The sequence below is a fragment of the Ricinus communis genome, chromosome 2 (genome assembly GCF_019578655.1).
Source record: "Ricinus communis isolate WT05 ecotype wild-type chromosome 2, ASM1957865v1, whole genome shotgun sequence".
In the NCBI taxonomy this organism is placed as follows: Eukaryota; Viridiplantae; Streptophyta; class Magnoliopsida; order Malpighiales; family Euphorbiaceae; genus Ricinus; species Ricinus communis.
In genome coordinates this window covers 20,419,131-20,431,971 of record NC_063257.1, presented here as the reverse complement: position 1 = coordinate 20,431,971, position 12,841 = coordinate 20,419,131, and the positions used below count along the sequence as shown (strand labels likewise).

Below are 12,841 nucleotides of genomic sequence, written 5' to 3'. Positions count from 1 at the left end.
GTGTGGGGGTGGTCATCAAAGTCAAGATTGCTAAAATAACAATACCTTCACTAAGCCGGAGCAAGTTGATTGTGTGGGAAATGCTCCTAGGCAGCAGAATAACCCTTACAGCAATACCTATAACTCGAGGTGGAAAAATCATCTAAATTTCTCTTAGGAGAACTAAAATTAACAAAGATCTCCACCCCAAGGTTTTCAACAGCAAAACCAGTAGTAGGCTTCTCCTAGAAGGAGTAATCTAGGGAGATGATGGAGAAGTTTATCTCGTCGTCCGAAACAAGATCTCCGACTACTGAGACTGCTTTTAGAAACCAGCAAGCTTCAATTCAGAATTTAGAGAATCAAGTGGGGCAAATCGTAAAGCTTTTAAGTGAAAGTCCTCAAAAAAGTTTGCCCAGCAACCGAGAAGCTACCCCTAAGGAGCAGCTTAAGGTTATCACATTGCATAGTGGTAAAGAGCTAAAGACTAAGCTAAATGAAGTAGATGAGAAATCTACTAAAACTGAGAAGGTTAATGATGAAAAAGAGGGTACACAAGCTGATGTCGAGGACAAAGTAGAAGCAACACCCAAACCTACCCCTTTTGTGAAGGAATATCAATCTAGAAGATGCTTTCTAGCCTGTCTTCAGAAGGATAAACTGGATGCACAATTTAGTAAGTTTCTTGAACTCTTTAAGCAGTTGCATATTAACATACCTTTTGTAGAAGCTCTATCATAGATGCCCAAGGACGCTAAGTTCTTAAAGGAACTCTTCTGTAACAAGAGGAAGCTTGAGGAAGTATCAATGATGCAACTATTAGAAAAGAGTTCAGCAATCATTCAAAGAAGACTACCAAAGAAGATACGAGACCCAAGGAGTTATTGGTAATCTAAATGTTGATAATTCGCTTGCTGATTTCGGGGCTAGCATTGGTGTTATACCGTATAATTTGTTCAAGAAATTAGGATTGGGAGCACTTAAACCAACACTTATAAGCATTCAATTGTTTGATAAATCTATTATATACCCTAGGGGTATCATTGAGGACTTGTTGGTTAAGGTTCGGGAGTTTATTTTTCCTATGAATTTTATAGTTATGAATTTGTTAATGTTTTCCTTATTTTAGGAAGACCCTTTCTTGCTATAGCTAGGGCCATCATTGACGTTCATGATGCTAAGCTCATTCTTAGTATAGGGGAAGAGCAAGTGATGTTTCAGATCCCTAACACTATGAGACATCCACTTGTACTCGATGACATGGATGTTAGTAATGATAGAGTTGAACATGAGACTGTGAATTGTATTCCAACTATTATTGCTAAAGATCCTTTGGAGTTATGTTGGGTACAGGAACATGAGAAATGTGAGATACTAGGAGCTCTAGAGCAGCTAGCCTACCTTGAGGCAGCAAGGCTAATGAGAAAGCAGTTTTTTAAGCCTATAGAGATGCCCAAGGAGGAAAAAATGAAGCCTTTCATTGAAGATCCTTCATCTTCTAAACTCAAGCAGCTTTTGGAACACTTGGAATATGCCTTTCTGATGGATGGGTCCAAGCTACCAGTAATAACCAGTTCTGCATTACTAAATGATCAGAAGGCTAAGTTATTGAAAGTCTTGAGAAGGAGGCAGAGGACAATAGCTTGGAAGATTGCAAATATAAAGGGAATCATCCCTTATTTTTGCACACATAAGATTCTTAAGGAAGAAGAGTTCAAAACTATGGTGCAACCTCAAAGGCATCTAAACCCTAACATGAAGGAAGTAATGAAGAAGGAGGTGATTCAACTCCTTGATGCTGAGATTATTTATCCCATTTCAGACAATTTTTGGGTAAGCCCAGTACAAGTAGTGCAAAACAAGGGAGGTATGATAGTTTTGTTAATTGAAAATAATGAGCTAGTCCTTACAAGAACTGTGACAGGATGGAGAGTGTGCATCGACTATAGGAAACTGAATGATTCCACGAGAAAAGATCATTTCCCTTTACCATTCATTGATCAAATGCTAGAGAGATTATCAAGGCATGCGTACTACTATTTTCTGGATGGTTTATCAGAATATTTTCAGATTCCAATAGCCCCATGAGGATTAGGAAAATACCATATTCACATGCCCTTATGGGACCCTTGCGTATAGAAGAATGTCGTTCGAATTGTGTAATGCACCAGCCATATTTCAGAGGTGCGTGATGGCTATCTTCGATGACTTGGTTGAAGATATTATGGAAGTTTTCATGGATGACTTTTCTATCCATGGAAATTCATTTAAAGAATGTTTGGAGCATTTGGAGAAGGTGTTGGTAAGATGTGAGTAGACCAATTTAGTGTTAAAATGGGAGAAATGCCATTTTATGGTACAGGAAGGCATTGTGCTAGGATACAAAATCTATAGTAAAGGAATTGAGGTGGATAGAGCCAAGATTGAGACTATTGAGAAACTACCACCTCCCTCATCTAATCAAAGCTATTAGAAGTTTTCTTGGGCAAGCAGGTTTTTACCGTAGGTTCATTAAAGACTTCTGTAAAATAGCTAGACCTCTTACTAAACTTTTAGAGAAGGATGCTGACTTTATATTTGATGAGGAATGTATGGCAGCCTTCACCTCCCTAAAAACCAAACTCGTTAACGCCCCAATTATGGTAACACCGGATTAGAGTCTTCCTTCTGAGCTAATGTGTAACGCGAGTGACTCTGTAGTTAGAGCTATTCTTGGTCAGAGGAGAGAAAAGCATTTTCAGCCCATCTATTACACAAGTAAAACGATGACTGATGCGTAAGTGAACTACACCACTACTGAAAAGGAAATGCTTGCGGTTATTTTTACTTTTGATAAATTTCGATCATACTTGATTTTATCAAAAGTGATAGTATACACTGACCATTCAGCTTTGAGGTATCTGTTTTCTAAAACAGATGCGACACCAAGATTAATAAGATGGGTTTTACTTTTGCAAGAATTTGATTTAGAGATTCAAGACAAAAGAGGTGCAGAGAACTTGGCAGCCGACCACTTATCATGCCTTGAGAACCCCCATCTAGAAAAACTACATGAAAAGGACATTAATGACCATTTTCTAGGTGAACAGTTCTATGTTATAACAAGTTTAGTAGGTAGTGCGGATTTTTCAATACCATGGTATGTTGATTTTACAAACTATTTAGTTGCAAGGAAGCATACTCTTATCAACAAAAGAAGAAATTCTTTGTGGATTTGAAATATTACTTTTGGGAAGACCGTTTTCTATTTAAAATATGTGTAGACAAGATAATAAGGAGGTGTCTGGCATGGCCGGAAACTATGATCTTGATCATTGTCATAGTGGTCCAGCTAGAGGACATTATGGGGTGAGTAGAATAGCTCAAAAAGGCCTAGAATTAGGATTCTATTGGCCGACTTTGTTCAAGGATAGCCAATCATTTATGTAAGAATGTAACCGCTGTAACGTACAGGTAATATCTCGTCTTGTAATGAAATGCCCCAAGACGGTATACTAGAATGTGAAATTTTTTATTTATAGGGCATAGATTTCATGGGACCATTTCCTAGTTCTTTTGGCAATAAATATATATTGGTGGATATTGATTATATCTCTATATGGGTCGAGGCACAAGCTTTGCCTCGTAATGATGTAAGGGTAGTATTAAAATTTTTAAAAAAGATTTTCTATAGGTTTGGCATCTCCAAGGCCATGATCAGTGATAGGGGTGCACACTTTTGTAATGCTTAGTTAGAACGAGTTTTAAAAAAGATTGGAATCATGCATAAATTTTCCACCCCTTATCACCCTCAAACTAGTAGTTAAGTAGAGAATGCCAATAGAGAGTTGAAGAGAATCCTTGACAAAATTATAGAACGATGTAGGAAGGGTTGGTCCATTAAACTGGATGATGCTATGTGGGCATACAAGACTGCGTTTAAAACAGTCCTAGGGACTACTCCTTATAGATTAGTCTATGAAAAATCTTGTCATCTACCTATTGAAATTAAGCACAAAGCTTTTTGGGCAATTAAACAAGTTAATCTTGATCTAGCTAGTCTAGGTATGAAGAGAAAATTATAGGTTAATGAATTGGATAAATAGAGGTAGCATGCGTATGAGAACGCCCGTTTAACCAAGGAGCGCATGAAGTGGTGGCATGATGCTAAGATTAAGCCAAGGAGAGAGATTCAAGCCAGAGATCATTTCAAGCCGGAGATCAAGTGCTTTTATTTAACTCAAGACTTCAACTTTTTCCATTGGTCAGGCCCATTTGTTGTTAAGCAAATATTTCCATATGGGACAGTTGAATTAACTCATCCTAAAAAGGAGAATTATAAAGTTAATGGTCATAGGTTAAAACCATATTTTGGAGGGGAGTTTGATTTAGGAAAAGAAGTGTTATAACTTCTTGATTCAATATGAGTTAGTACGGATTTGTCTAGCTAACAAGATGTTAAAGCAGTACTAGATAGGAGGCAACCTACTATTTTCTTTTTAATTTATTTTACTATTGTTTTCATTCTTGTTTAATCATGCTTCTATTATTATTATTTTCTCTTTCTTTTGTTTTAGGACTAAGGATTTAAGCCCGTTGGGTTTTAGTTTAGGCTCTCATGGGTTTGAACCATTTTAATTTAATTAAGGCCCGTCAAGTTTAAAGTCTTAGTTAATTAGGATTAACTTAGTTGTTGTATTAGAGTTGCCTTTCTTTTCCTTTTTTTAAGGAATACGAGTTTAGTTTTACTAGAATCCTAATATTATTCTAATAAGCACTATCAACCCAATTAAGATTACAATTCTTAGGAGTTGCTCTATAAATAGGATCTCTTATATCCTCCCTACACTATTTTCATTCTTCCTCTCTCCATTAGCCATGAGCACTCAAAAAAATCAAGTTCACGATGTTTCTTCTTCACCTCCACCATCACCATCTAAATCTAGGCATAGATCATAATCATCCACACTGCAACCAAGTAAGATTGTGAAGCAGAATTTTCCATTATCTCATTCATCATCTCCTAGAAGATGGGTACCATTCTATAGGTAAAGGAGGCCATGTGATCCAAGACCCAAGGAGTTTACTGCCATATTAGCTTATCAAAGAGCATACCCCAAAATCGATAAGCCAGTTTACACCTTGGAGGAAATAGTGGAGAATGAGCACCATGAGAGAGCTTTCCAAGAAAGACATCTTTATGAAGATTATGCCACGGATGAGGATGCAAATTCTAATGCAAGTATAGAGAGTAATCCTAGCGAAACCTAATGATTGGGAAGGAAGAGTAACACCCAAGAGGGGACGAGAATGTCCAAAGAAAGTTCAGCAACGCCCTAAGGTTAAGAGAGGGAGAGGGTGAGCAAAGAAGCCATTGGAATAATTTTTTTATCTTTTAGTACTAGTACTAAACTTGTTTTGCTAGTTAATTGATTGGTCTTAGTTTTTGTTTGGGTTTGGAGACGAATTATCTTAATTTTGGCTAGTTCTTTATGTTTTTCATTAATTCAATTCAATTTCTTTCAAATTTCAATTGAGTCTTACGCATATTTGTATGATTTTTTTTTTATTTACTAACCTTACCATTAAGTAAATAAAGAATAAGGGAGTGGATTTCATAATTCCAAGCAAAGGCAGAATGAAGGATTAACCTGAAATTCTATGCCATACGGGGAGCCAAACAGGGAGCCACACGGCTGTGTGCCCTTCCCATGTGGAATAGAGGAAACTGGCCGAGAGGATTCGCATACCACACAGGTAGGTGACACACCCGTGTCTCCTCCCATGTGGACTCGCCATTATCACCCATAGTTAACACATATTACATGGAGAGGTCAAACACCCATGTGCCCCTCCCATATAAGATCACCCAAAGCTCCCAAAGCCTCATCCATATCATACGAGGAGCTGAGACGCTTGTGTGCGGCTCCCATAGAATCGAAAATCACATGCTATTTAAACCATCTCATAATTCCTTTCTCCCATTCTTCACAAAATCCTAGCCGCCCATCTTTTTTCTCTTCTCTCTCTAATACCTCATAACTTCTTCTCACCTCTTCTCACTTCATTGTCTACATAAATTAGTTCCCTTTCTTTCCACATTATTTTTCTCTCTTCTCGATTGCTTTCATTCTTCTTCTTTCTGTTTTTCTTTCTCTTATCAATGGCACCAAAGAAGAATGTCTCTAAGAAGCAAAATCACACCTAAATCCCAACCAAATGTCCTAAGAATAGGAGTTCTTTATCATAAATCCCTCCTCCGGCTTCCCAATTGGTTTCTTTTGACAGAAAACCACCCATCTATGCAATTCACAAATAACGTCTCCCGAGCAAGGTTTGACAATCTAGTCAACAAAAGATTTTGCGCAACCCGTCACTTTGATTGGGATTTCATGAGGTCTATTCGGTTTGAGGAGGAACTCAGAGGATGGGTCAACCAATCGGCGTGGACAAAGTTCTTCAAGATTTCGGAACCAGCATTTAAAGAGATCATTCTCGAATTTTTGTGCATGCTTCGCTTTAAATTTAGGCCTGAAGATTGATCGTACGAGTAAGACAATTAAATTCAGATTGGGTAGGAAATATTTTGATATTCGGTGAATAAATTCACGATTGCAATAGGCATCTACACAGAGTAAGAAATGGCGTCCAAAGAGTATAAGCACGCGCCTTTCAAATTCTTCGGCAAACGCATTCTGAAAGAGATTTGGACAAAATTAGTGTCGAATGCACCTAGGTGTGTGACCTCTAAATCTAAGGCTTCCGCTTTCGATTCCTTTCCCCTACATTTTATGCACTTTTTATTGACTATAACAATTACAAGTAGAGGGGAGAGTGGGGTTCATTGCACTTAATAAGACTTGTTTTACATGATGTGTTTAGAGGAAGGTATTTGGTGTAACATGGCTTTGTGTTTGTTAGTGTATTTGCTAGAGCAAGCCAAGAAATTATACAAAGGGTGCTTCTATGGTGGAATGTACATCACTAGGTTAGCCAAGAATTTACGATTTTTGATGGATTCTCGACAATAACACTGGATAGATTGCTAAAGTTGATGGGTCTTGAAACCTTGCAGCGTATGGAGAAGGACAAATGCATTCTACCTAACATTCCTCAACCTCAGGATGATTTCAATTTTGACTTACCAATTGAGCCACCGGCATTCACTATCAATCCTTCGGATGCATCAACCACTTCCCAAGTCGATAGGCCATCGTCCTTTTCTTTCCGTCCCTGGCCTTTTGGCGATGAGCCTTATAAAGATTGGATGGCCTACAACTTTATGCGAACGGATGAGGATTGGAAGCCGACAGAATATCAGCAGCAAATGTGCAGATTAGAAATGCAATTGCATGGACTTCAATACCAAGACAATAAGTTGCTCAATAATCAGGTCTAAATGCTGGGGATGCTTTAGAATCAATAGGAGATGATGCATCGTCAATTAATGAACATGGACTAGCTCCAAAACTCAATGGTGCACTACGACTAGTCGCAAGGATATGCTCTGCCACGACCTCTACCGAGTTTTTATCAGCCACATACTATATGACAGAGCAGTTCATGATATTGATTCCAACAATAGTGAGAAGGATGACGGTGATGATGATGATGATGATGGCATGGCAAGCTGAATGCCAAATTCAATTTTCTTTATTACATGTTTTGAACAATTTACTTGCTTTTTTTTTGTTTTATTTTTGGTTTTGGTTTTGATGGTGTTTTGCATTAGAACAATTTTAATTTCAACACAATCTCAATTACTTATTCAAGGTCTCTTGTTTCATTTAATTTCGAAATAATGTTGATTTCCAGCTCTAATGTGTTATTATGTTCTCCTATCATCCTTTTGTTTATCACGGTGTTTAGCACGTGTTGGTAGAATAGGTACCTCGAAGTTTTGGACTCGATATTTTGGAATATATTTCAAACTAGGGAAGCAATTCATTTTCCATTGTTTCTTTCAGTTTATAGACTAATTGAGGACAACGTGTCCAATAAGTATAGGGGAAGGGTTTTTGTTGTCTTTTGCTTATTTGTGATTGATTTCCTATAGGCTTATTGAATTTAATTCATTACTTAGTATAATCTTTTTTCTCTCGAATTTATAGGTTTAAAAGAATGAATGTGGTTAGTTATTTATTGAATTGTGATTTAGTTGATTTGGCTTTGAATTGTGAATTGAGCTTGGTATCTATGCTAGGGTTTTTTGATTTCTAGTGTCGCATTATTTTTATATCTTGAAACTTTTTATGTTTATGAGCATTAAGTTTTCAATTTTTTTTTTAATTGTGTCGAGTAGACATATCTAAAACCCCTTTGTACTCTCTTATTCTTTTGAGATGTGGAAAAAAAACGATCCTAAGAATATTTGACTATATTCTGCTATTCTCAAAAGGGTTCATAATGAAAAAGTTAAGTTAAAGAAAACCCAATAATATGAGTAGTTATTGGATTTGTGACTCTAGTTGAGTAACTGGGGGTTGGCATCACCAATGTCTACACTTGCGTCAAAAGGCTAGAATGACAATTTCAAATATGTGTGGATCTCTAAAGAAAAAGAGACATAAGTAATCGTGTTTCATGAGAATTTGTTTTGTGCTTAGGGGGAAAATCTCTATCTCTATTTTCTTTGAACTTTTAGGTTAATTGGAAGAAATGTTCATTTTCCTAACTTTAGATTTCAAGGTTTTAATTTTTATTGCTTCCTATTATAAGATTGCCCTAGATGTTGATATTTTGTTTAAGGATCGATTATTGGCTAAACGATTCTAGGTTGTTGCGATATGGATGATTAGCCCTGATACTATTTGATATCTATTTGTTAAAGAGGGAGTTTGTCATTTCTTTGTTTTTTATTTTATTCAATTTTCTTGAGGACAAGCAATTGCTCAAGTGGGGGGGGGGGAGATTTGATAAGTGTCAGAAGCACTTACTTTTAAAGCTTGTTTTACCTCGATTTCACCTTAAATTAAGTTTAATTTGTTTTTCAGAGTTTGTTTTTAGCTTCCTTAAAGGTATTGGCAAGCTTGTATGATAAGAGGAAGTTTTAGCTTCAAAGTACAAGAGAAATCAGCCAAGGAGAACCTATCATCAAGGACAAGACTTTCACAGGGGCATGACATGGGAAGAATCTTCCCATGTGACCTTCTCGTGTGAAGTATGAAAAAGGCTAGAATAATGGCTTGCAAGTATGAGAGGCACACATCCATATGGCTTTCCCGTGTGAGTTGGAAAAAATGGCAGATTATGTAGGCATGACACAGGAAGAAGACACGCCCGTGTGGTATTCTTGTGTGGATAGAGGATATTTTCAAGAGCGAATTTTGGTCAAGGACACCACACGGCTTTGTGATACTCGTGTGGCCCCCTTGTGGTTCTTAAAAGTACACTATTTAAGAAAATCTTTAGTTTTCTTTAGAGGAGTTTCGTCATTATTTTATTTCTAGAGAGAGAAACACTTAGAGAACTTAATATACTTTCATTGCTTAGGGTTTTATTGGTTGTTTTGAAGAAAGAACATCATTTCCGCTTTTGTTTTCCAAGATTGAAGATTGAAGATTGAAGATTTTCATCTCTACTCATCCATGAATAGTTGAAATCTTCTTTCCCTAATCTCTATTTCTTTATTGCAATGTGTAAGAACTAATCTTCTTACTATTTCGATTTTGATGAACCCCAATTTATTTTATATGGATAGATTCAAAGTTAATGTAATTAATCTTTTTCATGAGTTGTGTTATCCCTTTGATTGATTAATTATCTATTTCAATTGATAAGTCGATGTATTGATTGTGATTTATTTCCATAAACTGATTAGAGATAACTTTTTATAAATTGATCACATCTTAGGGATTGAGGATTGATTGAGATACTAGAGATTTATCTACAAGATCCTTTGGTTCAATAGTTCCTTAATCTTAACGCATGACCTAAATGAGTGGGTTTGAGAAGAGATTCATTTTTCTCCTCTTAGGAATTAGGGGTTTAATCACTTCAGAAAGGTTTTAACCTAACTTTGTGGAATGCCAACTCAATTCTTGATTTGAATTAATTGCTATTTGTTTCATGAAATACTTAACTTGGGATTCACTACATAAATAGGCTTTATCCTTGATCAATTTACCAATCGTTTTAATCTTTGTTTCCATGATTGTTTTACTTTTAAATATAATTACAGCCAAACAACATTTTGATTGCTAAAATTAATATATGATTGAAGGTAGTATTCACAATTAGGTCCCCAATGGAATGATACTCTTACTTATCATTATATTACTTGATACGATCGGTGCACTTTGCCGTATGTGGATAACGCCCATCAATGATTTACAAGACAACTCAGATTCAGAATTTATTTGAGAATATATTAATGAGAAGCAATGCTTGTCTATTATTTTAGCTTAGGAAGAGATCTATTGGAAAGAAAGGTCTAAGAAATTTTAGCTAGTTTAAGGTGACTCGAATACACTCGTTTTCATGCTACATGTATTGTAAGAAAGTGTGTTAATATGATTGTTAAACTTTAAGATGAATCAGGTACACTAGTTGAGGATAAGGAAGGATTTATTCTCAACATCCACTACTACGTTTTTGAATTTCGTTAATTATGTGGTTAACGTTGTTGATGATGCTGATAATACTTTACTCACAACTCCTTTTTCTTTAAATGAATTTTCTAAAGCAATTATGCAAATGCATCTTGAGATATTTCCAAGATCGAAAGGATTAAATCCAGCATTGTATCAACATTTTAGGTTGATATAGAAGATGGTGTTTTTCGAACTTGTCTTATTAGCTTAATTGTAAGGAGTTTCCTCTGTCCTTAATGTGAGTATCCTGGTAATATGAAAGATCTATGACCTATAGCTCTCTGTAATGTTCTTTATAAAATAATTGCATAGGTGATTGCAAATAGGCTCAAGATTATTCTTTCTAAGATTATTTTTGCTTCTCAATCAACCCTTTCCCAATTTAGTCTACAATGGACAATGTTATGATTGCTTTTGAGATGCTTCACTACATGAAAAGGAAAAGCAACAACAAAAGGGGTGAGGTGGCTTTAAACCTTGATGTTAGCAAAGCATATGACAACATGGATTGGAATTTTTTTATAGAATATGATGATGAAACTAGGTTTTTCTTAATTATGGATAGATTGGATTGTGTATTAGTTTCTTATTCTGTTTTGGTTAATGATGACCTTGTTAGTCCTATTTCTTTGAGTAGGGCCTTCAATTAGGAGATCTAATTTCTCATTATTTTTTTACTTTATATGTAAAGGATTGTCAGCTTCGATCAAGAGAACACAGAGCAATGGCATTATTGTTAACACTCAGTTTTCGCTCCCCAATTATTGGCCTTATGATGATCACCATAGACATTGTTCTAGCTTTGAGAATAAAGATAATATGGTTCTCAGAATGTTGGGATGGACCTAGACTTGTTGGACCTCGAAGATACCCTTTCCAAAATTGTGGCCAAGTCCAAACAAGGAAGAAGGAAGGTTCAACAGCCTTAAGACATATGTACTAGGGTAAGTTCATATGTAATGACTTTAAGTCCATATGCACTTAAGGACCCTAAAGAAGTATGTATTTAGGGTAACTCCATATGTCCTAACCCTAAGTCCATATGCACTTATGTACTTAGGGTAAGTCCATATGTCCTAACCCTACGTCCATACGCACTTAAAGACCCTAAAGACATATGTACATAGGTAAGTCATACATATTAACTCCAAGTCCAAACGTACTTAAGGCATTTGGGCAAAGGCACCAAGCCCACCATAGCCTAAAGCTGTTTTGAGCCTATAGCCATTTGTACTTACTAAATACATAAGTACTAAATCAAATAAACAGTGTAAAGCTATATGTACTTACTAAGTACAAATGTATTAAAGCAAATGAATAGTGCTAATCTATAGATGCTTATGCTTAAAGGCATATGTACTTGCTAATATATCCATCCTTAGGGAAATGAATAATGCCTACACATGCATATGAAGTGAAGTAATGATGATTCATGGCGGTGGCCAACTTATGCACACCAATAGCCAACTTGTCTGACGTCTCTGAAGAGCAGAAAGAAAGGACAAATAAGAAAGGAGTATCAGCCTTTGATTAATAGGAGTTGACATTTTAGGTGTGGACAATTGAGGAAAGAGAACGAGTTTTGGTGATATAAGAAAAAAAGATAATAGAGAGGAGACATCTTCTTTCTCAGCAAGAGAGACATAAAAGAAGGTAGAAAAACACACACAAAAAGAAGGAAAAAAAACATAAAATACAAAGGGAAAAAATAAAGAGAAAATTATGAAAGCACGAAAAAATAGGGAACAAAGATTACAAGGACAGGAGCTCTCTAGAGTTGGATAAGGACTCCCTAGTACCAGTAAAGACACAGTAGAGATACTAACAAGGGTGACAAGACTGTAAAGATGGATAACATTGACTCAAAAAAGGGAGACAAGAGGAAGACGAAAGGAAAGGGAATAAATGCGGCATCGAGATCGTCCCGATGCTTGAACCCTCAGAACAACAAATGTCTGACTCTAAGTGAGCGGATACTTCACTAGGTAAAATCAGAGGGCTGACTTTGAAGCTCTTATATTTATCACACATTACAAATACTGAATACAACCCATGTAACCTGCGAGTATCCGTTAGTAATGACTACATGCCACTGATCTGAAATATACGATTGCTATAACATCTGTTCTTAATACATTTACTACAAACATGTTTTAGGGGAGCTAAGCATGATACCCATGATAGTAAGGTTTCTAAAAAATGATTAAACACTTTTTCCTTAAGCACACACATATTTATGATAAAAATACGGAGATTTCCCACATATTAAGGCTAAGGACGGACGTACTTAG

The 12,841-nt window shown here is 36.1% G+C and overlaps 1 protein-coding gene across 1 annotated transcript; it reads left to right on the top strand.

The window, feature by feature from the left end:
* The first annotated feature begins 249 nt into the window (after positions 1-249).
* LOC107261845 lies at positions 250-2,067 on the top strand. The gene is made up of 2 exons (XM_015723887.2): positions 250-655; positions 1,109-2,067. Exons 1-2 carry the CDS (start codon positions 250-252, stop codon positions 2,065-2,067), a joined length of 1,365 nt encoding a protein of 454 aa, XP_015579373.2.
* The last annotated feature ends 10,774 nt before the right edge of the window (positions 2,068-12,841 follow it).

Excerpts from the sequence above, each read along its gene's own strand:
- LOC107261845 (XM_015723887.2), top strand. The coding sequence starts at position 250 with ATGGAGAAGTTTATCTCGTCGTCCGAAACAAGATCTCCGACTACTGAG. Across the intron at positions 656-1,108 it reads TAAACTGGATGCACAATTTA|GAAGACCCTTTCTTGCTATA; the intron begins GTAAGTTTCTTG and ends TCCTTATTTTAG.